Source organism: Zosterops lateralis (genome assembly GCF_965231275.1).
Source record: "Zosterops lateralis genome assembly, chromosome: 8".
NCBI lineage: Eukaryota > Metazoa > Chordata > Aves > Passeriformes > Zosteropidae > Zosterops > Zosterops lateralis.
Window position 1 is genome coordinate 9875782 of NC_139768.1, and position 27304 is coordinate 9903085.

A 27304-nucleotide genomic window follows, 5' to 3' on the forward strand; every position below is an offset into this window, starting at 1 on the left:
TGGTATGCTGGATATATTGCATCAGTTTGTTGCATTTAAGTTGCACTTTTCAAGGCAGTGGACTCACAAATTGTCTCTGATTCCTTGGTCCTATTCCATGTTGCTTTACTCTGCTTCTACACTCATCACTTCTCATGGGCTGCAGTGAGAAAATGATGCACAAATCAGAAATGTACTACCTCAATAATAGGAAATGATCTTACCTTTCACATTTTTCTCTAAGTCTTTGGTTTGGGGAAAAAAACCAGGAATCAGTCTGCTGTAAAGGGTCTAAAAGTTTTCACACCTGTTTCATATGAAAGATGTATATTTTAGTAGTACTCTTTTCCAAATCACACATGAATGATAGAAATAACTCTATTTCTCAATGACATAAGCTTCATTTCTCTACACAGCGTGTTTTGTTTATTTCTACAAGGTTTTTGAGACATACAGCATTAAATGTCTAAATGCTGAATTAGGAAATATAAGTTGTTCAGTTTTGTTTTATTAGCACAAGAAACTTTCTTATCTATTGAGAAAACCCACTTCATGCTGGCAGATCAAGTACAAGGAAAATTCTCAGAAAAAATAAACCCAAATTCTAATCAGCAAAACCACAACTCTTAAATTTCACAAACCTCAATTTTGCTTTTTTCAGTGACTTCCTCAACTTTTACCAGAGCCCAAGTGTTTGAACATAAACATCTCTAAACAAAACAGAAAAAACTCAGTGGTTTATAACTAAGATGGAACATGCCAGTTATGCTTAATGGGCTGAATTGAAAGATTCCTCTTAGAAGCTGTCAATTAAGCCTTCTCCACAAAATTTTCCATCATACAAAGTAGCCTCTTCATTCCCACAAAACAGAAGAAATTGTCCAGAAACCCCAGCAGCCTCAGCAATAAAACAGAAACTGAGCATAAACGCTGCCAGGTCTGTACTTGTTGACATGGCCTTAAGTAGAACATTTGTCCCTATTTGTCCCATCAAACTCTGCTGGCAGAGGCCAAAACAAACCGTCCTAGTTTTATGTAGAAAATACTTAAGTTTAAGTAGGTACAAAATTTTCATCTCCTATGGGACGTCATTTCACATGAACTTGATAAAAAAGCAATAAAACCCCATCAGCTATGTCAAGAAAATTTCCTGCTTTTACCTTCATCCTAATTAGGATATTCATGATGGTAGTAAAAATACTTTACATTAATCAGACTCAAAACAATGTTTAAACTTTAAATATTTTATTTTTTTTATGTCACCTATTAAAAACAGGAAGGATTTTGAAATGTGACTTGCTTATTGCTCATGATACTATTTCCATTAAGTAAGTGAATCTGTGATTACATTGTTTTGACAAGGAGAGGGAAAGATAACAGAAACATGTCTATTGATTCTAAGATTAGTTTTAAAATCCTGGAAAAATAAATTTCTAACAAATTTGACCCAGAGGGTTGTCAGTTTGACTTTGCTTGCAAGATTGGTTATAACCAAATTTATCTTGAAAGTTCAAATATACTTAAGCAAGCTCTGATGGAGAGGGTGGGTTTTTTATCCATTTCTGAAAAGCTGATTAAAGAAGCATATAACAGAAAACCATCATTAGCTCAACAGGCCTTTAAACTCTCCTGACTATGTGCTCAAACAGCAACACTGTTGGGAATACGATCTGGGGACAGGTAGTAGTAAGGAAGCTTTTTGTTCTTGTTGCGCTCACTGATGGTGTTGACAATCTCATCCAAATTCTTGCGGAATTTTGCCATGGCCTCTTTCACCGGCCTCTCCACGAAGTGTTCATCTGGGTACATACCCAGAAACAGCTAATGGAAAAACACAAAGAAATCATGCTTTGAGAAAGCAAAGGCAATTAATTCTGTTTCAACATTACGCCATTTGGCAGAACATCACCCAGAGCCTCATCTCACAAATGTTTCTATTAAAATAGTATTATCAATATTTAAGCTAGCCTACACCTTCCCTCTATTGTTGGCTTCTTTTTTCCATCCCTGCATCTTTCTCTGGTGCTGGTTCAGGTGTCTACATGGCACTCCTTGACCTAAAGAGACCTCATCCACTGAAAACCATGCACTTTTATTCAGGCCAGTGGTCAGTCAGATGAGCTTCCTCTGCCAGATGTCTGTATAGCAATGCAAAAGTTTATGCTGCTAGAAAAAAGGATAACATGAAAGAGGAATCCACAGCCAAAGATTTAAAAGGAAGATAACTACTTCATTAGTGACAGTGGAAGATTCTGTTGACTTATAACTGTCCTTCAGAGTTCAATACAAGTTGCTTCAGTCAGCCTGGACTCTAAGGGTGCTCTGAAAAGTGCACTGCCAATATGCACACTGGCACTGCTTTGGGAACTTTGGGAACTATTTCCCCACAGTACAAGCTTCTCTGCTAGTACTGCTTTCTTCTTATAGAGAAACTGAATTTAAAGTACCCTCTGTCCATCGTCTTCTAGTTAAGGATTTCAAAACACATTCTCCAGAACCCTTGTGTGGAACAACCAGGTACCTACAACCTCATTTCACATAAGGGAAATGGCTACAGACCATGCCTGCAAAGCCTTCTGTAGGCTTGTTTTGTTCTCACTCCTCACCCACCATGCACAAGCCACAGCTGTAGTGCATATGGCACTGGAGCAGATTTTCCAAAGGAACAGCACATGGGGACACAGTGCTGTTGTACCTCCTTCCCCAGCACTGCAGGGACAAGGAACGGAGAAAATCCTTATGCCTCTGCAGCCCTCTGCCTCCCACAGCAGCATCCTTATTCAGCAATGCCATGTTCAAGCTTATAAACTTTCATTATGGCTGAGACAGCCTCAGAGTAAAAAATACAACTTCTTGCTCAGACCTGGTCTGTATCTGGCAGAAGACAGGCAAACCCACAGCACTGACACATCTCCACAGAAAGGTGAAAATGGTCAAGTCAAGCACAGAGCAGCATAACAGTCTCGTTGTGCAGTCTTTCCATGGCCATCATGGTCACATCTCCAGCACCTAGAGCAGGGAGGCTGACTTACTTCTTTGTCCTGGAATTGGCTCAAGGCCCAGACAGCTCCAAGATGCCAACAAGAACGTCCCCTGTCTGGCAGACTCTCCACTATTTGCTCGATGGTGACTGTCCCCTTTTCTGTTGGAGGAGGGCAGCGCATTGTTGGTGGGGCGTTGGGAATCCAGGAACACCAGTCATACTGCACAACAGAGCAAGAGACCACACTGAAAACCTGCAGTGGCTGGTATTTAGGAACACACCAAAGAGGATCAGGAGTTTGCTAATAGGGAGTTTGCTTCTGTAATATGAGCCCCTCAGAAATAGAAGATTCTAAGGACAGGGAGATGCTCTAGAGAAGAACTGGAGGCGACAAGGAAGTCCTTAGTGTTTCACTCAGGAAATCACAAAAGAGAGAGTTGGGTAATCCAAATGGGAGTATTTATTCTGCTAACCACAGGCATGTGCCACACAGCCCAAATTCTGCAGACTGACTAAGGCCTTAAATATTTTATTAAACAAGTTCCCTTCTGATAACCTGAGGTGATTGCCTTTACTCCAGCTTCTCTTTTCTGCAAAAATTTCCTCCAAGAACATGCCCACAGTGAATGCCCATGTGGTCAGATACTAACAGAGATAAGGCATGCTTGTTCATCAAGAAACATGGGCTACTGCATGCAGATATGGCCATGGTGAGTAGCAGACTGGGAACTCACAGTCACTTCTGGCCTGGTGCACTGCTGTGAGATGCTGATGCCTCATTTTGCCTCAGACATGACCCTGAGTTTTGCCACCATCTAAGATACTGCAGTTACCAGAACTCTTTCTTTCCCAAGCACTTTTTCATTACCTTCATACATATACCCTGCTCTGCCTGAAGGGAAGTACATAACCACCTTCTCCCCTCAGCCCTCTCTCCCTTTTGGTTCCATGGCTGAAGCTCCTTTTACTGATGGGGTGCATATCCTCTGTATGCCAAATTAAGAGATGGTTTTTTGGTGGTACTTGAACAGACAGGATTTTCTGAGGGGGCCACTGGGAACTGTCTCAATCAGTTGTAAAGACAAGTTAGAAGGGAACTGTTGCAGAAGTCCCTGGTCATGGACATGTCACAGCAGTAGTGTGAGTTCATTAGACACCAGGTTCCAGACTTTCTCCAGGGCTCCTGAGCTGCAGGGGTGGACAGGAGGGTCAGCACAGGAAGTGATGTAGGATATTTGGGAATAACCATCATAAGAAAGATGGTCTCTCTGCTTATCTCTGAGATCATATCTCAGAGACCACCTATGCCTGAAGCGAGAACACGCAAAAAAAAAAAAAAAAGGTCATAAAATCACAGAATATCTCAAGTTGGAAGGGACCTATAAGGATCATCTAGTCCAACTTCCTGCTCCTTGCAAAAATACCTAAAACTAAACCATCAGACTAAGAGCATGATCCAAATGCTCCTTGAACTCTGACAGGCTTGGAACTGTGGAACTGTGACCACGTCCCTGGGGAGCCTGCTCTAGTGACTGACCACCCACTCAGTGAAAAAGCTCTGTGACTGACAAAGTGATTTGCTTCTGGCTATTAAATCTGTCTTCCAAAATGCCTTGGTGTTGAAAGAAACAGCATTTGAAAGGTATATTTGTTACTATAGTTTCAGAGCAGATATATGTCAGTCAAGGCAGGCAGGGATAACACAGGTTATCAGTATGTGACACATCAAACATCATAGAGGAAGCTCAATGTTGCCACTTGATTTGTAAACTCAAGAAATGAGCAGCAATGCCATTTAAATGCTTAAAAAATATTCCTGTAATAAAATCAACAAAACTCAAATATATGAGTTAGAACCCCTAATCTGATCTTTGGTACACATGTAGGACTTGAAATGCCTTTCTCAGCTTCCAAATTCAGTTTCCACAAACTTCACAGGGATTTGGATTTGTAGATATCTCTGCAGTTATTTTGACCAGAAAAAGTAATGTAATTCTGTAACATCTACTAAAAAATGTTTCTCAGACTCTACCCTGGCAGATGTACCTCCCAGCCTAGAAAGAACAACAGTCTTCCCACAAATTCCTACCTGACCAAAATTCACAGCTGCATGTTGAGCCGACGTAGTGAACATGATCACTGTGAGATATTCTGCTAGTGTCTCTCGTGTCCTGATCATCTTAGGGAACCCTAAATGAGGGAGAAGAAAAGCTTAACCCAGCAACAAAGCAACCCTGCCACCCACCAGTAATCAAAAAACGTGAGTTAGAGGGCCATGCAGCAGTCACTGAAGAGCAGAGCACTTTATGAATCTTGCTGTGTGGTCTAACAGGAGCTCCTTAATCTCTCTGTGCTTGGGTTGTGCAGCTGTAAAAACAGCCTTACTTCATACAAGTCTGTGGGGCAGCACCACTCTTTGCAAAGTATGTGGTGTTTTCCACGAGGGAAAGACAAAGTATAATTATGCCTTTAAAAACTGTGTCCCTGTCCTACCTACCCTGCAGCAAGGAACTCCCAGAGTCCCCAGGGCAGGGATCTCAGATGCTCCATTTTTCTTCAGTCTGCAGTGCAAGCAGGGTTCATGCCAAGGAGGAAGCGACCATGTGCTTGTATTTATAAAGGTCTGAGGTTCAGCAATCAAGCGCATTGCAAGAAAGAGTGCAGGAAGAGTTTATTCACTGAAACGGGAAGTGAGGAAATGAGAACTTCTGAAAGACAAACAACAGAATGAGGAACACGAATAGTTGCATTATGCTGTCTTTGAAGGAGAATATTCAGAGTTATATAAAGAAAAAACAGAATACTCAGGGACTAGGGAAATATTTTGCAACTAAAGCAACCCTAGGCCTGTATCACTCCTATCCTCACCAAATCACAGCCCTGTGCTGTACCCCTGGCTCAGCTCAGCATGACCACAGGTCCCAGTATACCTACAGACAGGAGCAAGCTACCCCTGCCCAGGCTGCCTGTGCCAGCTGCTTCACATCTCAACCTGATGCAGATGTGAACTCAGCCTGTGAGAGGGAAGAGGTACCTCTAGCCAGACACCAAGCCCAAAGAGGAGAGGATGCACCATCCCTTTGCATGTCCTGCTATTCTAAGGACACTGTGCTCATCTTTAAAGGAGTTTGGCATTCTCCCAGGGAAGAAACAGGTGCCACAGTCTCCCTCATTTAGCCTCCTCCCATTCTTTATGGACCCTGCCAAGTCTCCCTTCTCTATGATACAACCCTTGGAGCAGCAGCAGTGCATAAAGAGATGCTGCAAGCCTGGTAGGTTCCCCATGTGTGGTGGCAGTCCTCCCACCAGTAGTGCTTGTAGCATCACACCCCAGCTGGAGCCCTGGAAAGGCTCAGTACTTGTCCCACATCAAGATGCTTAGGTCAAGCATGAAGTTCTTACCAGGAGGAACAACATTTCTAAGCTTTTGCTAAGAGACAACTAGACAAAAATTAATCTTTGCCTGTCCAGGCAGATAGAACCCAGAAGCCTTTCTTACATCAGAACCCAATGTTTGGGAACATCACAGCTTTGCCTGGACATCTGGCACTCCAATATGTACATGCAACACCACAGCCATCTGCCCTAGGTCACTGGCCAACAGGTGTTGACAGATGTAAATCAGACCAGACAATAGGAAGAATCCCCAGCCATCTACAGCCCAATCCATAAATTCCTGACAATCTGCTTGGAAAAATGCAAGTGGAAGAGAAAAGCAACATGTTTAGGGAGCGACAGGGGAGTGTTTACTCAGGTGGGTGAATTGAGCCATGTTATGGATGAGAGCTCTCATGGCCAAGTAATGGTTTGCAAGAGAGGAAGTGAGAAGAGACAGAGCAAAGGAAAACATTTCTTGGAAATAGTTATGAGTATTTCTTCTTGAAGAGAATAAAACAGTTCAATGATAACACAAATGCTGAACAAATGTGATACGCAGCCATATACTCCTGGGGAGGTCCTTATATGTTCTTATTTGGTGTGAGGTTTGGAGGATTCAAGGGGCCTCACTGCTCCTTGATTTCTATCAGTCTGCCTGGTGGTTCAAATACACACAGACACACCCCCTTAATGCTTAAACCATGAGCAGACAAAATCAAAGTACCTGTCCCCACGGTAGAGAGATTACATGAGTTGCCCGAGCTGATTATGAGAATTTGTGTCAAAGGAAGGAGCTGTCTCCTGAGCTCACAATAAAACTGAGCATCTTCAGGCCAAGAAGATAGAGGGGTCTGTAACCTGTGCTGTGCTCTCAGCACTGCATTCAGCAGGGACTGGACAAGCTGCAGATCTGGCTGGGCTCACACCTTACCTGAGGCTTTCACACCCCTCATTCCATAGACGTAAATGTCTTTGACAAAGGCCTGGAGTTCCACATCCTCACACACCACCTCGTCACTCTCATAGTAGATGTGAATTACATCCTCTGCAAAACTATAGACAGGAACAAATGGACAAAACAAAATGAGAAGGAGAAAGCAAGTCTGCCATTCCAGAAGATGATCTTCTGACCTTGCAGATGCTACAAGGGGAAAGAGAGAAGGGCAAGAGAAGATCTCAAAACCCTCCTATCTCCTTCCTACAAGCAGCGGGAATGAACAGAAGGTACTTAGATTCATTTAGGACTGCAGCATCACTTCCCCCAACAAAAAGATCCTGGACCACACTGCAACCCCTGAAAAATCCTGTGCACTTTATTCTCTTATCTGAGGCTTGCTCCTGCACAGACCTCTGTCATCACATCTACTTCCTTTCCTCACTCCATACAGACTCCCTCCTGCATATCCACACGGCTCCCACACTGGGCAGTGGGGTTCCCAAACTGTGATACCAGTACCCTTCCCTTTATGTAGAACACTTCAAAGCTGCTCCTGAATGCCAATAGTTGACCCCTCCCATTGGACATCCTTTTTGTGAAATACTTAAGTAGCCCAGGAAACTTCTCCTGGGAAGAAGAGATCTAGAGTTATTTCCTATGCCCACAGTTTACAGCAGACATATCCTTCCTGTTCAGTTCCTCTTTCTATAAAAGCTTCTTCAGCTAGCTCACCTCTGAAAAAAAGGCTCTTAAAACATTAACATAACAGAAGCAGTTTTGAAAGCTGTGAAAACAGGTAATCCTGATTTCCTGAAGAACTGCAGTTCATGACTGAAGGACTGGTTAAAGAAGCTGTGCTGAGATATTCTGTTAGCTCTGCAGGCACCTTGCTAAATCTCTTGCTAAATATTTTGACAACAACCCACAGGGTGAAACACTCAACTGTAGAAGCTGACTGATGGGATCAAGAATTGTTATCCAACAGAGATTTATCCCTTAATAAAATATAAATTTATAAATTTCATAAATTTATTGCAATTTGGAGACTTTTACAAATCGATAAATGTGGTTCCTATCATTCAATCAAGAGTTGTCATGGAGGCAGACAAACAACTATACAAACACCAAAAGTTTAAGTAATTTTAGCTTCCAGAGGAAGTTAAAAAAAACTAAAAACTTTGCAACATGCAGAGAGAAAGCTGCTCTCCATGAGCTCTGTCTCCATGCATTTGGCACTGGTGCCAGGTGATACAGGAAGAGGATCCTCCTCTCAAAAAATGGCAGTATTTCAGACCCCTTCTATACAAATAGAATTAGTATATGAAGTGTGGGTGAGACGTTTTGGGCTGAAGTATCTTTGGATGGTGTATCTATCTGCAGTTAGATCAGAAATAGGAAGAGGGCTAGAGGACTTTACAAATTTGCTGTATGAGATTCATTGTTTCTATGGGAACAACCTTATCAACTTCCTTAGGTCTAGGCCATCTACAGCATGTGAAGTAATGCTGAGGATACACATTATTTCATCAAAAAAGTGAAGACTGATACTCCTGCAGAGTGTAGGAGATTCCTGGTGAGTAGACACATGCATGACCATGGATTCATGGGTCAGGATCTCACACACTCAAAATGCCCACACCATTTATAAACAAATGATTCACAACTCTTGGCCACGTTTGAGGCAGTGTAACATCATCCTCCAGCAAGCTTTATATACACAAATAGTCAAACTGAACTGAGCTGACTAAGTACTACCCGGTATTTGAAAGGAGCATCTCAATCCGCAAAGAAAACACAGGAAAGAGAAGGACGACAAAAAAAATGGACTACAAGAAGAAAACAACCACAGCAAAGTTACAATTTCTTTTTCTCTCAAATTGGCACTCACGATTGCAGGAAATATTGCAAGATAAGCCCTTGTCAAAACACAGAGAAAACACAGGAGACAAAGATGTCCCCAGGACTTCCAACATTATGCTTGCATCATAAAGCTCCTACTTTGTGTACACAAAAGATCTGATTTTCAATGAACATGCTTTTCAAAAGTCATGTGATCAGAAACAGCTGCATATTTGGTAAGCAACTTATGCCATGCAAAAATATGTTGTTTGTTAAATTAAATGCCACTGCAGAATAAAAAACATATAAATCACCCAAGGCAGTGTTTCAGATCTGAAAAGGAGCCACATTTGTGTGGTCGAGCAGCCTTGCAGTACCTCTCCTCACTCAGAATTGCTGCCCTTTCTGATTAAACTCAGACTTTGCAATTTTAAGGCATTTTTAAAAAGGTTTTGTTCCAATCAGTTTGTACCTAATTTACTGAGTTTCAAAAGAGAACCATCATGGAAATTAAGCTTATGTTTTCTGTCCACAAGAACCACGATGAGCTCACATGGCTGGCTCAGAGAACCGAGTCCTTTCTTGGCTTGTGCATAGCTAAAAAAAAATTACAACTAAATTCCTTTTTCAGGTTAAATTTCAACTCATTAATTTCTGTGAAATCTTATAGAAGGGTACATACTTGTAAAGGGTCCTCTGAAATACAGAATGGAAGAAAACAGTACTGAAAAAAGCAGGAATTAGAACTCTTTCAAGCATGTGTGCTTGACTAAATATTTTTCCTCAGATGAGATACACTGGATGGAAAAGGCACTATGTGACTAACCAGCCCAGATATTGTTTACAAGATGTGATGAAGGTCAAAGAAAGCAGGAAAAAAACCAGGTCTGTAACTTTATTAGTCAATATCTAAGAACTCTGGTCTTTTACCTCTTTATAGCTTCCCAGACCTTAATGCCATCATCCCGGTAATAGTAGTAGGGGATGTCCTCTTTGCTGTCCATTCCTTTAGCTTTCATCTCCTCAGGGAAGCAGAGGGAACTGTAAGTCAGATCCTTCATTGCCTTCTGCACCATTTGCACATGTCCTCCTCCACCCGTAGCATTTGCCTGCAGGAAGAACAGCAAGATGGGAACAGTAGGAGATTATGTTCCCTTTGTGCCAAGACTGGCTTTACAAATTTGCAGGAGATGGGATACAGAATGCTGGTGAATCTGTTTTTCAAGGAGAAACCACATTTCCACACAAAGTACCAAACTGCAGAGGTCTACTGGAACTGTGCATTTTGACTTCAGGGACTTCACACCTCTCCTATGAATCACTGTGAATATCCACATTTGCACCATAGGCACTGCTTATCTTGGAATACACTAATGAAGTACAGCAACATCAAAACATGGCACTCCCTGCAGTCCTGTGCTCCAGAACCAGTGCAGGTGTGAAGGAAGGCAGCCCTGAGTGTGTTAGAAGAGGGCTTAAGTTAAACTGCCAGTGCTGTTACAGAGTAGTTTAGGAGCAAGGTTTTAGGGATGCAGGCTACTCTTAGTCACCCAGGAAATAATGCCAGGAGGTCAATCCTGCTGGGTTGCTATTAATGAGGAGTGGCCAGGGTTTCAGTATATGCTACATTGAAAAACACAGCAATGTCCACAACAGACAGCACTGCAAAACTCTTCAGATAATCATTGTGCCAAGAGTTCCCAAAAGTTGCTTTTCTACCATGTGGTGTTGTGGCAGTTGTGACCTTACATTTACTGTCCTCTGGCTCATGGTTTGTCTGCATTGGAACCAATAAATTCTGGAACTCCAGATCCTTGCTGGCATGTCTTACCCACACACTCATCCCACGTGCATGGGGTATGGACAGGACACTTCTGTTTAAAGGGATGCAAGGTCTCCACAGTCAGTAGTGGAGTATAGACAACAAGGAAAGGAGTCTGGATTTAACCCCTCTATTCTGCTTGGGTGAAAAATTCTGAAGCAAGGAAGCTATTTTTGGCCTGGTGCCAGTGGTGTAAGGAGGACAGAGGTGTCCTGAAATACAGGCTCCCTCTTTGAAAGGGCTTTTGAAGTCTCGCCAAACTTCCATAGCATGCTCCTAGCATGCTGTCACAGGAACTGCTGCATGCCAACCTGTTGCAGTTCCTAGATGCAGCATTCTATTTCTCCCACCAAGCATGGTGTCATCTGTGAACTTACTGAGGATGCATGGCAGCCCTCACCCAAATCACTGATTCATCATTGTGCACAGCTATGTTCCACTGACTCAGATGAAGCTGAGATTCAGTCCTAGCAGGTCTGCTGCTTATGGAAACTCAAGAAGACAGTCTGGAATCCAGACACTCTTTGTGGTCTTAGAAATCTGTCTTACCTACATGTCTTTCTGTGATGAAAATTTCTATTTGCAATCACAAATCCCTTTGCTCACAGATGAATAACTGAGTATTTAAAAGAAGTTGGGGGCTTAACTATGTGGGCACATATGCAGGAATTTATGTGCACTCCTATATTATAACCCAAAGGCACATCAGCAATGGGGGAGATACTGACTGACATTGGCCAGTTCTGATTTGGTTACTTGGAGATAAAAGACAACATCTTTAGCACAACAAGGCATCAATTCTGTGTGCTTATTTCTCAGGTGATACTACTTGTGTTTGCGCTTTAATAGAAAGGTCAGGGAACAAGGCAGTATGTGATGATTAAATGATATGTACATATGGAAACATGAAGAACAAGGAACTGACATGGACAGTGAAGATTCACAAAGAGTTTACCTACCTTATCGAAAAGGCCACATTCACAGATAAGCTGTTCTCGGGCTTTGGTATTGATGGCTATTGTGAACCGCATATGTGGCACCAAGAGCTGTGGAATGAAACAAACAATGAAAAAAGGAAAATTCTCAGATTGAATTCAACAGCAGCCACATGTAAAGCTTGAAGTCCTGGTGGCTTAGCTGTATCTTATCTTGCAGGGCAGCCAGTTAAACTATTTCAGCTGAACGATCACCAGAACTTCCTTTTGGTTTGTACAACTGATGTGATAACCATGCCAGCCCACATACACCCTCCCTTCATGCAAAAACTAACCTTGAAGAGGGGATGTACAGCAGGCAGCTGCCGGAACATGGCTATGCTGAACACCTCTGAGACCAAGTGTGTCCGCAGGAGGTGGGTCACTGTCTGGTGGACGTGGAAATCAGACGAGCGGACCCAAATTTTAGCCAGCAGCCAGTCGTATGTGGCATCTGAAGGAAGGAAGATGGGATTGTCTGGTCCAGGCTTTTGACCAAGCTGCAAGATATAAAAAGGATATGAAACCCCAAGCCCTTCATAATTAAAATGAGACAACAAACAGCATGACCCTCTAAATACCCTGACAGCAAGCCCACCTGGATTGCAATGGGTACAATTTTTTTCTCCAGGTTCTTATACAGCAGACAGATGGGTGCAGCCAAGTACTGTATTGTGCATGGGTCTGTTTTATTGGCATCCACACCATCAAGCAGCTCATAGTCCACAATGAAAATGTTTCCTTGCTGTGGGGAATAAATAAAACAACAACAACAAAAAAGAGAAGCATGATGTGTTTTAATGATATGCAAGCAGCTTGGAACAACGCAATGGGAAGTCTTGGCCAGAGACCGACTTGAGCCTGCTTGAGCCTGGTGTTTATAAGCAACCTCTGGCCTGCCCTTGCTCATGGCAGCTCAGGAATGATGCCATTGAGACACTAAGTACCACTGCACAAACTACTTGACTTGTGTCTGCCGAGTCTGACAGTGAGCCTTGCAGCAAAGAGCATCTATATATTTAGTACTCATGTAGTGACACTCAGACACAAGCAAGTTTCACACTGCCAGCTGAAGAGAACCCTGCATTAATTGTACAAACAAAGGCAACACTTCTTCAGCACATTAGTGGGTAAGACCCTACCAGGAAAGGAAGAGGGACCTTTCCCCTCTGAGGCATTCAGGCAATCTCTAACCTTTCAGAGAAAACCAGTGAAAAAGGACTGTTCATCTCCCAGTTACAGCTCTGTCACTGGACCTGGAGACAGGCATGGCCTGCAGCTCCAGGACAGCAGGAGAAAAGACAACAGGAGCACTGCCAGCCTGCAGAGACAAACAGCTTTGCCATGACCTATCACACATCCTGGAGAGAGATGTGGCTGAAGGCAGTAAGAACAGACTCTGGAGATTAGAGGATGTGAGAAGGAACAGGTGGAGCCCAGCCTGATCCGGAGCTGTACCTTCACTTCCTCCTCCAGTGTCAGGTTCCTCTCCAGACTGCATTCCACCATATCCATGGTCACAGGCAGCTTCTTGGGTATCTCTGTGCACCTCCGGATCAGCACAGGATTGCATCCATTCAGGAACTGATAGCCAAACATAAAATCTTCCCTCCAGTGTTGCATCACATATTCTAAAGGAAAAACAAGCCTACAGCATCAATGTCTGTGCAGCATCAGTATCTACTGCATTGTAGGGTTCCTCCTTTCCCCCCCATCTTTTTGTTATACTGCACTGCAACTTTGAATACAGAATGCAGCAAGAAAAGGATTCAAAAGGTGACAGATTTTTAAGAAAAATCACAGAAGTTAAATGGAAAAATGGAGGTAGTGAAACTTTCCACTACTGGCTAATTTTAAACAAAGCAGGACTTCTTCTGAAAGCAATAAATTTTTCTAAAAAGGGTAAAAGGATTAAAAATATAGGCCCCAAGGGAATGCAATGATAATTTAAAAAAAGTCTCAAAACCCACAATGCTTTTTCATAAAGCGGAAAAAAGTTAAGTTTTTATAAAATGACATTTACATTCTCTCCATCAACTGCCTAATGAGTCTGGAGCTGTGTCTGTAATCTACATCAAGGAAAAAATGACTCAGCACCTTGGACAGAAACTGCATGACTGAAAAATGCCTTGAACCACCTTCTCTCCATTATCCCTGTTTCTGCCAAGGCTTGGAAAAAACCAAACTGAGATTTGTATTAACATAACTGAGAGCAATGCTTAATGTTTAAATGTCACAGAATTGGAGCTTTCCTCATGAGTATGGAAATGTTATCAATAAAATTAACTGTAGAACATATCTAATTCTTATGTTGAAAGTACTTAAGGAAGCAATCTTATTAAAGGCAATAAATTGCTGTAATTAGTTTCTAATACTTCTGCCAGCTTGTGTGCTTGGGTTTATACCCAAGAAAAGCATAATTGCTCTTATTTCTGTGAATTGATCCCTAGGCAGCCTGAAGAAGAGTAAAACTTCAGAGAAGGAGGGAAAACCATTTTCCTTTGCAGAGTCTAAACAGTCTATTCACACACCTTCAAGGAGTCACACATTAACCAATTTAAAGTAGCTGTGCATCCATTATATCCAATAATACAGAAAGACAAAGTGACCATGGATGATACCAGCAGGCTGGGCCTGGCAACCTTCACAAATTGGGCCTTCACAAATTGGAAGCTCCTCAGCCCATCTCTACAGAAATGGCACCATGAACTAAATTCAAAACCCTGTCTGTCTGCAATTCTTTTTACTGGGTTTTTAAGTAACCTTTAAGATTTATGTATTGAAAAAGGTTAAAGAAAAGCAGCATTTTGTCTTTGATATGTCAAAACTATGAATGGATTTTTAACAGAATGAAAGATACTGCAGAAACTGAATGTCCCTGAAAGCAAAAGTAAAATTCATACTCCTAGACAGGGATTTTTTTTTTCTTCTAGTAAGATGTGAGTATGAAATGGCAAGCACAGGAGGATATTTAATGCAATATGCATAAATAATTCTGACACGTTTTTGGTAAGTGACATTTTGGACAAATGCCACAAGCTTTTTCAGGTCCAACTCACACTAATTTCCAGTAAGAAGCGTCGTTCCTTGGTCTGATGACTAATCCAGGCTTGCTCCAGGACCAGGTGAAGAACTTACAGTTTCCAGGTCCTTCCCAGCTCTTTGTAACCCATCCCCAGATCTGCTGGCTTAACAGCAGAGGCTTTCCTGTCTGGAATGACTTCTGTCAAAATAACCCCTGTGGGGAAAATTTTACCCCTTGAAAACATTTGAGCTGCCCCAAGCCACTGACACAAATGGCCCAAGAAAACCAGCTGAGAAGAGCTACAAGTCTGTGACAGGTACAGGTCCTATGACAGCAGAACCAAGGCTCTGGTTCCCTCCCCATGTTGCAACAGGGTTGAGAAGCCAGGACTTTTAGCAGCAATGCAACTGAGCAAAGGCTGGGATATCAGGCAACAGCCTCTGATCTGGACTGTGTCAGAGGCAAGAGGGGTCACCCTCATACTGGCCCTTGACAGAGAACATTACCAGATTTCCCTTTCTGGAGATTTTCTGTGTATTCAGATGAAGTGGGACATGGACATTCAAACTTTCAAAAATGCCCTAACAGCTTTTATGGTCTGAAAAGCACTCCCACAAACTTATCTATAGGTTTAGATGCAAAATACTTGTGAAAGTCTGTCCTATGGGACTTGACTATACTTGAAAATACATTTCTAAAAGCTAAAAGGGACCATGATGCCCAGGTGCCCTGACCTCCAGCAGAGCTCAGGACAGAGAATGGCACTGACCAATTCCCAGTAATTCTAGTTCCTTGTGAGAGCATAGGTTTGTTTTTCAGTCTTGTGGGTTGATGGTATGATCAGTAGTCTGAGATTACAGTTTATTTATTTGAGAGTAGAAGAGCCACATCCATCCTAATCAGATAATCAAACAAGACAACTAATTAGTCACTCTATGATGGAAACATGAGTAAATGCTGATAAACTCACCAGAGATTGTGTTGCTGATTCTGACAAAGATCCTCTCAAAATCTGCAAAATCACTCCAGGAGGACTGGAACATGTGCATGAAACGGTTGACATAAAGATTCTCCATCCTAAAAAATAAACCAAAACAAAACATATCTGAAAAAAAAAAAAAATCTCCAGCTTTCTCAATACCCATTGCTATTATTTTCCATGCTTTTATATATCTAAACACAATAAATTTAGTAATGGAATGTCGGATTAGTCACCCTACAGAATTAAGGTTGCAGGCTGTATATCTTTATACACAAGACTGAAAGGCACATCAAAGGCCCAACTTCTGCTATTGCATTTACAGAACTCCATTCTAGAATTGTTCTTGGCAGCCTACAGTGGCAGTGCTTTAGGATCTATAAAAACTGTAGTCAGAAAATCTACTGCTTCACACATTGTCAGTGGTTGCCATCAGCTGGGAGTGCTGAGGGCACTACTAACACCAGTTCAGAAAGTGGTATGGTGACACAAAGAGACTGAGAGAGGTGCACAAAGTCAGAAGATAAACAACCCAGGATCAGTCAACCACTATTCCTAAAAAAGAACAGGTACTGTAAGTATCTACATGACCAAGGCCAGACTGGTTCCTCAAAGTGTGAGGCCCGAGTTTTTGAGAGCTTTCTATTTACTTGAGCTGCTGGATAAACCTGATGCTCACATCTAACCTCAGAAACCAAGGTTCTTGGTTCCAGACATCACATGAACACAGCGGGCTGGGAGCCAGAAATGCCTGACTCCATCTGCTAATTCATCAAACACAGCACAGCCAAGCAAGTTCCCCTTACATGAAATGATGAATCCTGAATTATTTCATAAATACTAAACTGCTGTTATTAGATGGAAATCATTTACCTTGACTAGAAAGCAAATAATGAATTTGAAAAAGAAAGCTGGTTCCCACTGACACTTCAAACACACAAATAAAAGTGGACCCAGCACATGAAGATATGCAGGGCAGACAACAAAGTAAAGAAAAGTCACAGTGTTGCACAAAAGCCTCCCAGAAAGAATCTGAGGAGAATCCCAGGAGGCTGGATTTCTAATCAGCAAATGTATAGAAACGACTGGATCAGAACTGGCTGGAGAGGACCAAAAGCCTGGAGAAACAGGCAGTGGTTGTCTGAAAGGCGGCTCCAGACCAACATGACCACAATGCAGACAAAGGAACTGCTTCGGCACTAAGCCCAGATGGGAGGCATGTAGAATGGGCTGCTGCTGCAGATGGTAGTCAAGGGTAAGAGGTGCCTGGAGGCATGTTTGGAAGTAACAGTCACACATCCATCTAGGCTAGAACAGCTGATGGCCTTTCCAGAGGTCTTTTCACACCTGACAGGGACACAGAATTATTGTACAAGGATCAAGGCAAGGGTAACTGCTGGGCAGGATTTTCTGGATAGGAACCAGGTATCTGAATCACAGATGAACTTCAAGAGGCAGCATGACCATCACCAAAGGTCAAATTATTTAAAAAACTTAACTCAATAGCTTGAGAAGAATTACTTAAGACTGACTCATTTGAGAGTTTCCACTAAAGGTCCTGCAGAGCCTCTGCCCTCCTTCAGAACTGCTCTAAGATTAGAAAAAAATTGACATATAAGCAGATATGTACTGCTCCTCTCCTGCCCAAGATGCTTTTTCTACCTAGGGCTCCTGATCAAACCAAGCCATAGGCAGAGCACCTGGGATCACAAACCTGCTGGGGTGTGACCTGCTGAATGCCAGTCACACATCCATTCTCAGATGTTTCAAAGATTACTTCCAAAAGGAGGAAGTTCTTCACATTTCCTATCTTGGAAGAAACTTCCAAAGGACCCAGAAAACAAAAATCTATCTTCCTCAATATATCAAGTTCTTGGAAGTCTCTGGCACACAACTAGAAACCAGAGCAAGGAAAAAAACAGTCAGAGTTGCTTGTAGAACTTCATCTGCCCAAATGCAACACTGGTCCAAAATAGCTACACAAGTCTGCATTTCTGGCACAGAATCCAGGCTGAGAATTTCCATTTGCTAGATAGCATAGGGCACGTCAGCACCAGACACCTTCAGGATTATCTCCACCTACACACAATTAATCCTTTAAACTTACAGAGCTATTCACTGTCAATAACATCTAAAGATCCAACCTTGCAACAGCATAAACAATATCTGAGACATATCTTCCATTAAATTCATTTTTGCATGTCCCAAAAAAAAGGGCTTTCCCTTCCCCTCTTCCACTACTCCCTATGTCTCATATAACTTTCCCAGCTCTCACATATTCCCTTAAAAGTGCTCCTTGCTACACTTTGCCGCTCCACACCTGCCTTTGGGTTTCCAGACACACCTCTCTGTCTTCCTTCCTACTGCACTTAAAGTGAAGACAGGCCCCAGGCCTTCCTCCATATTTCTCCAGTCCATTCCTGCAAACAGTTGTTCCAAACTCCCGAAGCACATTGGGGTAGTCAGATAAGGGCTATCAAACTCTTCCCCAAAGATTTTCACAATTCACCTGACCAGAAACATAGGTCTAGATTTTTCAGCTAAATGTACCAGACAAGAAGCATTGCCATTGCTTGCAAAAATCTGTTTTGCGTCATACCAGTTATCCAGAATGGCTGGCTGTCAGCAATACAGTTTCAGGTTCCTATTTCATGGGGAGGGCCCCTTACAGCCAGTGACAAAGATAGATGTCCCTGCACTCTGTTGAGTCACTTCCAAGTTTCACTTGGCAGCGAGTCAGGACCTCTGACAACATGCCACAGCCTGGCAGGATGGGATTGCTGGAAGGAGAATGCAGCCTCCAAACTGCTAATGCCTCCTCATGCCAAACCTCTTGTCTCTGGCATTCAGGTGCTGCTGCTCCTGCATCACTCAGATCCTCTATATGAGCTGAGAAACAGCTGTTTTGTACCATGCTGATTTGACTCTGCATCAGTAGTGGATTTCAGCTGCAAAAATGAATAACTAAATACCCAGAATACTCTGACATGTAAGGACCAGTCTTGTCTCATGTCAGACTATTCCATCACCTGACAGTATAGTGGGATATCTGAGACTGTGATATTTGAGACAGCACAGAAGGAGAGTCACAGGGCAGAGAGGTCCCATCTGGCTCACTGACACTGTACTATCCCAGAGCACTGCAGGATTGATTATTCAGGCTCATCCAATGGCCATCCAATGTTTTCCTCAGTGACAGGACACGTGCAAGTGGTTGGAGAGTAACTTGGCTGCCCCAAGCAGATGACACTCAGGTGTGGATAACTGATGAGCAGCTCAGAAGAGATTTTCTGCAGCAGGATGTCAAGGGTGCATTGATAACAATCTTTCTGTTTGCAACCAAAAGATTTCATTATTGCCAACAGTCAGAGGAGAAAGGTGTCTCCAGGGGCAACGCTGAGAACTGAGTGGAAAGCTCAAGGTCTCAGGTGCCTGTAGCCTGTTGATGCTTTTCACCAGTGTCTCCTCCTGCCTGCAGCCAAAACCACGACTAACAAGAATGCAGAGGCTCAGTCACTTCCCAGTGTGAAAAATTTAAATATTGATGACTAAAAAATAAAATAACAAATCCATTAAATCCCTTCTTTCCTACTTTGATTGGCTGCTGATCCAGCGCTTGGAGAAAATAATCCAATTTTGAGATTCAATGAAACCTAAAAGGTGATCAGATCCTTACCCTGCCCCAAGAGATTCTGCACACTCCTGAAGTTCCACAAACACTTACGCTTTTGTGTAGTTCAGAATGAAGTCAATTCCCTTCTCATTGTCAAACTGGATGTCACGAGGCAGTTCACTGTGGGAATGGGCATCGATGCTCAGGGGAAAGCCTGGATGCCACTCCTTCCAGCTGAGAAAATAAGAGGGGTTGGATTAACCACATAACCTTAACAACATGGGAGCTGTGTCCTCACCTCCATTGTTTTGGTGACTCGGTGCTATAAAGGAATTTCGTGTCAGACTCACCTAGGCCAAAATAAGAGTTTTACACCACATCAATATCTACCTGTACCCCACAGAATCCTGAGGCAGACTGGAAGGCATCCACTTGGCCACCTACCTTCACAAAGCTTGAAGTAACTTAATATTGGTGATATTTCTACACTTGCCACATTTCGTTGACTCTGGCAGTAGATTTAAATGTATTATGAGGGGAGGAGACAGAGAGACAGCTGGCCAATACATGCTCATTCTTGGGACTGCACTTCTGCAGAACTGAGATACAGCTAAAACTACTCAGGCATGTATTTAGATTCCTTCAAAAGGCACTCTCCAGGAGTCTCGATTCAACTGTTCAACCTCCTACTGGTTATGGCACACATTCTTTGTCCCATTTTTATTTCCAAACAAAAGAAAGTGAATTGTAATGAATACTGTGTCAATGGTATTTCCAAACTGCCTGTCACACAGAGACTGCATTGAGTATTATCAGCTATGCATCAGAATTTTAAGTAGCTATTTCCCTGAAATTACAAATGGTTTTGCCTTCCGTCTTGCATATGTAAATAAAATTTTGTGGCACACCTCATTTTGAACCATATTTTCCTCTGCTCTATTTCCCGTAACTTGTAGGGAACAGCTTTTCTTGTGCAAATGAAATAAACAACACCAAATAAACAACACTAAGCCTCAACCCATCAATTTTGAATAGACCCTTTTCCCTGACCCTTACTCTCTCATTAAGGAGATACAAGTGCAAGAAACTTCTGTTATTTAACAGAGCACGTCTCTAGCCAAAGGCAATGTCTAATGCCTTCTGGAGCTACCCTCTGAAAAAAGACAGAATTTTCTCATCATGACACTGACTAGGAAAAAATGTCTAGGCAGCATCACATATATGTGATATATATGTATAATACATACGTGTATACATATATATGTAAATGTGAAATATGTATGTATAATACACATATGTGAGATTTTTAGATATCACAACTGTGTTCTGTTAGCACACTGAAGCTCATTCAAACAGGGCCTGAAAACAGGCTTTCACTGCACCCTGGTGCAGGAAACAACTCAAGCTAGCTTGGTGCAGCAGCCAAAAAGCTCCAAGAAAAGCTGACATGTTCAAATCATGTTCTAAAACTGTAGTACTGCTTGTAATAGGCAAATGAAATATGTCTTCAAATCTTCCTTGAAGATTTTCCTTGAAAGCACAGCGGTGTGCCAGAGGGCCCACACAGAGGGTGTATCAATGAATTCCCACTGAAATCTTCCAGACAGGCTTATCTGAGGTACAAGCACCTCATAACGCCACTTGCACCAGGATGATCATCACTTTACAATGAACTCCATCTAAGTAAAACCCAGATGTGGCCAACATGGCAACTTAGGCTTTCTCTTATCCAGCAGCTGAGTAACTAGAGGCATGTGATAATGTGAATATACTCTGCCAAACTGTGGCCTGACGAGGACAGACCCTGGAGCAGTGGGAAACTCACCGGTACATTTTCTGACGGGATTCGAGCTCTTTGCGTCTGTGCTGCTTGAGAATCTGAGTCTTGTCATCCCGGGGGAGCTTTGCTGTTAACAGGGAAAAGAGACAGGGTTATGAGGTTCCTCTACCTATCACTGCCCAGGTGTTGAGAACGACAGTAAAGTTTTTAAACCTTCAAACTTCTGATCTATACTTTACAAAGTTTCTGCAGGAAATGCTTACATGATACAATTTAGTACTTTTGAATAGACACACAGGTCCTTAGAGAATCTGTGGAAGAAGATCAGCTCCTGACTTGATGCCTCTTAAGGGAAATCAGCTTATGCTAGGAACATCTGCCGCAACTGTATATAAACCCTGGATTTCTAATGTAGACACCTGCTGTACATATCTAGTGTTTAATGGTCTGAAGAGGGTCATGAGAACTAATTTTACAGTTCAGTATCTAGGGGAATTTCCATCAATAAGAGAAACTACAACATTATTCCAGCTCATCTTCTCTGCTAAAAGATATCTCCAGGAAACATCTCCAAGCTTCTCTCCTTGAGCAATGCTCCCCTGTCAGCTTGGGGCAATAATCCCATCTTCCAGTCATGAGAACAGAAAGAAAAAACCATGAGACTTCAGTTCCAGACATTTTGCTCTTCTGGCCATGAACTCAACATAACATCAAATAACACAGAAACTTCCTTAATGATCAGAGAAAGGGCAAGGTATGAGACTCACTTTACATACACAAATGTGGAGGCAGATAAAACCAGTAGGAGTTTCATGACAAAAGCTGTCTGGTGTTGGAAATATCAGAGGTACTACAGCTGATAACATATATGGCTAATGGTTTCCAGGTGGTTGCATTCAAGTTACCAAGAGATTCACTTGCTCTTGTCCTTTACCTCACCATATTCTGAGAGCCATGCAAAGCTGCCTTCCATGGAAATGGTACAGTTGTTACAAAGCAAATTATGAAAAATGGAAAGACTAAAAGTAAACTAACACACCTTTGTCATTATAGGACAAAAGACTTCTAACAAAATACCCCAGCCAGGAGTAGCCAAAAATGTAAGGGGAATATAAACATTTATTTCCTACTACCTCATACTTGTTTCAGCTGTTTTCAGGCACTTATGCTGCAGAACACTATAGTAGCTAACCTACCCCAGGTACCAGAGATGGGAACAAACAACCATGAGTGACAAATGTCTGCCCAAACCCTGGTCACAGCAAGTAGGTGTAAGAAACACTCAAAAACACTTTTCTCAGTTGATCACCGTTACTTGGAGCAGTCAAATCCATCACCCTGCCTTGTCCTGGACTTGCCAGCATGCAGAGAATGAATGAAAAGTAAGCTGCTGTTTCAGTTTGCACCTGCTGAGCAACTTTGGGACTTTATTTCACTCTCATGAAAACAAGAGAATTTGCAGGCAATTAATCATGGGCCACTTAGGAGCTTAATATGAAACAAACAGGGAACACTAATTCTAATTAGATCAAAAGGGCTTCCAGCAATGGGGATTGTGTGGAGTAATCAAAATTATTGTGTGGAGTAATCAAAAATTTGGCATTAGGGTCAGCCTTCAAATTCAGGATCAGTGTAACAAGCCAGTGTTAGGACTTTTCCTTGTATGTTCTTCCCAAAACATCCAACCCGACTGCCAGTGCCTAGCCCAACAAGCTGCTCAGAAAGTATTCCCAGTAGGGAAAGCCCATTCCCTAGGATGCAGAAGGGGACTGGCCGTGGGTCTTCATCAGAGAGAGAAGATTGGGAGGTACATGGAAAAATGGGAAGGAGAGATGGAAGAATTCCAGGTGTTCTGCAGGAAATCTGGTTTCTAATAGCTCTCACCTCTTCCATCTCGAAGGACAACCTCCTTTTCATCTGTAATCCAGCGGTAACATGGGAACTCCAAATAGTCACCCACTGGTGTTTTAACAGTGATATACTTAAGGTACCAGTCATCCTGGTACCAGTATTTTCGTTTCTCAATTTTTATTAGCTGAATTTCTCCAAGGTCTTCTTCCACAGTCACATCATAGGAGTCAACCTGCAGAGCAGAATACAGCCAGTGATCCACTGCACATACAGGAAGCACCACCAGCACTACCCAGGCACACCTAGCCTTTCCTCACACAGCTTTCCAGCTTCTTGTGGGTGAAAAAAGGAAGTCCTATTATTGGACTGCACTGCAACAGAAAGATGAAAAAAGAAAAAAAAAAATAACATGCAAGACACTCCAGAAATGGAGAAATGTTTTTGGATACAACCTAAAACCAGTGTTACTCCTTGAAATGTTTGCAAGTCTTAGAAAAACATGCAGGCCATGAAATCATTCACCACTCTCCTAGCAACAGCTGAAGGAGGTACTACTCAGGCACATCTACTCATGCAACTGGAGTGGAAAGATGTTAAAGAGATTAAAACATTTGACTAGGAACTTAAAGACCTCTGTGTGTTAGTTATGTTCTTCAGACTAAGGACAGTATCCAGATCACCTAAATCCACTTTGCCATTTGCTTCCTGGTCTTCTTCAGTTCTCCCTGAATGGAGGACAATGGTACATTTTCTGTTTGTACAGCTAAAATTTGGACAACTACACATTTTGTTTGTAAGGCTCAGATGTACCAAGGAATTTAAGTACAATATCACACCTAGAGATATGTACACATAAGACTTACATTAAAGAGCAATATGAATCAGATCCAAGGAGTTGATAGAAATGTCACATTGACATGCAACTTTCAAAAGAAACTCATTCCTCTGGTAACAACCTACATGCCTGTATTACAAGAGCCCTTACGTAGTTACTGTTGCTGTAATGCAAAAAGGACATGCCATTAACCTAAATGATCCTGGAGGTTTTTCATCTTTTTATGATCACAATTCCAATTTTAATGGCAGTTGTGAAAGGGAGGGCTCCCTCCTGGTACCTCAAACAGCTTCTGCTGCCTCCAAGCCAGCACTGCCATGGGCTCACCTCAGATGACAATTTTGCTAATGCAGTAAAGGTCTTTCAGGTTGCAGAGAATGTACAAGGTGCAGGTAAGAACTGACACTTGGTTGCTCAAGGTTTCTATGACATTTGCTGTATGAGGTCCCTTGGTGAACACCAGGGTGGCTGCATGGTGAGGCAGAGATGCAAGGAGCTTTTATAGAGTTTGAGTGCAGAGTGAGAAGTAATGAAGACTATTGGAGTGTCCAAATTCCTGTACCATCCTGTTCAAGCAATTTAATCTCATGCAAAAGTTTTTGAGGAGAGATTCCTACTGACCATTCTTATATCGGAAAAAGGAGAGCACAGACAGCTCCTCTTTCTGTAAGTACAAAGCTCTAAGTAGAAAGAGTTATATTTCCTTTCTGGTAATAAATGTTAGTATTTTTCTTTCAACAGAAGCAAAAACACAGATGAAAGGGGAACAGGAAGGAAAAAGAGAACTGACAGACACCATTAAACTTTGAAATTACTCAGCACCAGAGGAATTTACTCAAAAGACACTATGCAAAGAAAAGAAATTAGGACTTTCAACCCTGCCTGTGTCCAGAGCCTGAAGTAAGTCAGAAAAAGTACAACTGAGCTACCATTGTGCAAATTCCTTCAGACTTTTCCAGATACTTTTCCCTCAGTCAACATTTGCCATGCAAATCTCCTACTCACATCTGGCCCATGCCTTCTTTAATCACATCTAGTAATATTCCCAATTTGCAATAATGCAAATAAAGACATTACAAGGATAATGGAACTACAGAGCTGGGCCAACGTTTAGGAACCACCTCCCCCCAATACCTGGAAAGCAGACAGGAACTTACAAAATAATAATGCAAAATTCTGCTCATCCACTAAAAAGTGATATTTTGTTTTAGAAATGGATGAACAATTGAATTGTTGTGCATAAAAAATTATAAGATGGTATTGAAAGAAACACTAAAGGCAGAACTGTGAAAACAATCGCTACATTTTGCAATTGTTTTGCAAACCAACCAAACTCAAATTCTTCTGGTCTGCTTCAGTTTTAGTTTTCTGGTTCTGTATTGGTATTCTTCTTTCCTTTCCTTTTTCCCTTGCACAACATATTATTAAGACAGTGTTTTGGGCACAATGTAACCTGAACAGGTGCCTGGAAAAACATGCTACATCCCCCAAGAAAACATCCTCAAAACCAAAACTTAGCACATTGTACTGCAAGTCTCCAGTGATACTTTACAGAACACAGACTTATTATGATGGTCCACAATAAATACATGCTGAAAAACTGACTGCTACTACTGTTTAATAATGAAAGAAAATTAACTTCAGTAGCAGTGGCTGGTAAGTATGTGAGGGACCACAGACACACATGCCATCAACACCTACTCTAAATGCTGACTTGTTTTAAGTGTGTCCATGATGTTTAACACAGAGGAGACCACGGACTTAATTCAGGCTGAGAACCACATGGTTGAAAAAAACACACCTCAAGGCAAAGCAGCACAATGACACTGAAGATTCACTTGTAGGTGGTGGCAGGTCTAACTTCCAAACTTCTGAATATCTTTTTAAAACTTTCAAAGTTGTTTCTATCTCATCAGACCTTCTAGAAACTGTGAATTTGGTTTTCAGGTAAAACGCACATTTTGGAAAGGGGGAAAAGAAAAAGTCAGTTATTTCCAGAGTGGACAATAAGCGCATAAAGAAACGCCATTCTAAACCAGTGGTCAGAGTAGAAGCAATTACATTTGGATACTCCCAATACAGTGACAGGACCACAGAGAGGACAGGGCAGAGAAAACAGCAGAAATCTGGGTTAAGAAGAAGAGCACAGCTGACAGCCCAGCCACAACTTCATTCTCACACAGTCATGCTGTTTTTCACCTTTCACTGACGTTGCCCTACACATTTCTCTTGGCACACACTGTAATTCCCTCTATATGCTCTTACCTCTTTGTTTTAATCCTTTGGAGATAACAGAACTCTGACTATTAGTAAACACTGCCCCTAAACATAACCTATCAACAGGAAACGCACAATTTCTTTTTAGCGTTTGCAAAGAAAGTACGAGGAGACCTGGAAACCCACTGTAAATGAGAACCAAAGAGCCTCATCTTTACTGACCACGGCCAGGGCTCACTCCTAGGGCAGGGATGCGGTGACGGGCGGCCGGGGAGGGATGCGAGTACCTCAGTCTCGGTGTCCCGCTCCGAGAGCACACGGAGACGAGGGATTAAATAAAATCCAGCCCTGCCCAGCCCCTCGGGGCAGAGGTCGGGGCCGGCCGAGGTGCCGCTGATGCTGCCCCGTCCCCATCCCGGGACTCACCGCGCCGCGCTCGAAGTCGTTGTAGAAGGGCTTGTCCAGGAGGTGCCTCTCGCTGCAGCCGTCCGTGCCCTGCAGGGTCAGGTACACGTAGTCGTCGGTGCCTGCGAACCACTGGGTGCCCGTGGCCACCGTGACGGTGTAGGACGGCATGGTCCCCTCCGGAGCTGCCGAGCCGCGCTCCCGCCTCCGCCCGGATCCTGCCGCCTCCTCTGCCAGCGCCCAGGGCGGCTGCCCGCCCCTTCCCCAGCCCGGCACACCTACCCCGGCCCGCCTCTGCCGGCCGGCTGCCCCGAGCTTCTGTCCTGGTACAGCAGCCCCGCATCCTGGATCCCAGCCCTGCCCCAGCCCCTGTCCCGGCACAGCAACCCCGCACCTTGAATCCCAACCCTGCCCCTGTCCCGGCACAGCAGCCCCCACCCTGAATCCCAGCCCTGCCCCAGCCCCTGTCCTGGCACAGCAGCCCCGCACCCTGAATCCGAACCCTGCCGCTCCGAGCCCCTGTCCTGGCACAGCATCCCTGCATCCTGAATCCCAGCCCAGCCCGAGCTCCTGTCCTGGCACAGCAGCCCCGCATCCTGAATCCGAGCCCTGCCCCTCACCCTGCACTCAGCCCTCTCCGTGCCCCTGCTGTCCCGCTGTGCACCAGCTCCACGCCAGCAGGATTTA

The 27304-nt window shown here is 43.0% G+C and overlaps 1 protein-coding gene across 1 annotated transcript; it reads right to left on the reverse strand.

The window, feature by feature from the left end:
* Nucleotides 1-1243: 1243 nt before the first annotated feature.
* Nucleotides 1244-26788, reverse strand: ALOX5 (arachidonate 5-lipoxygenase; the record flags this gene model as incomplete). The annotated part of the gene is made up of 14 exons (XM_083867040.1): nucleotides 1244-1800; nucleotides 3012-3182; nucleotides 5052-5152; nucleotides 7272-7393; nucleotides 10047-10225; nucleotides 11898-11984; nucleotides 12209-12412; nucleotides 12511-12657; nucleotides 13371-13543; nucleotides 15908-16014; nucleotides 19641-19763; nucleotides 21355-21436; nucleotides 23194-23392; nucleotides 26639-26788. 14 exons carry the CDS (start codon nucleotides 26786-26788, stop codon nucleotides 1621-1623), a joined length of 2025 nt encoding a protein of 674 aa, XP_083723166.1. The 3' UTR covers nucleotides 1244-1620.
* Between the last annotated feature and the right edge of the window lie 516 nt (nucleotides 26789-27304).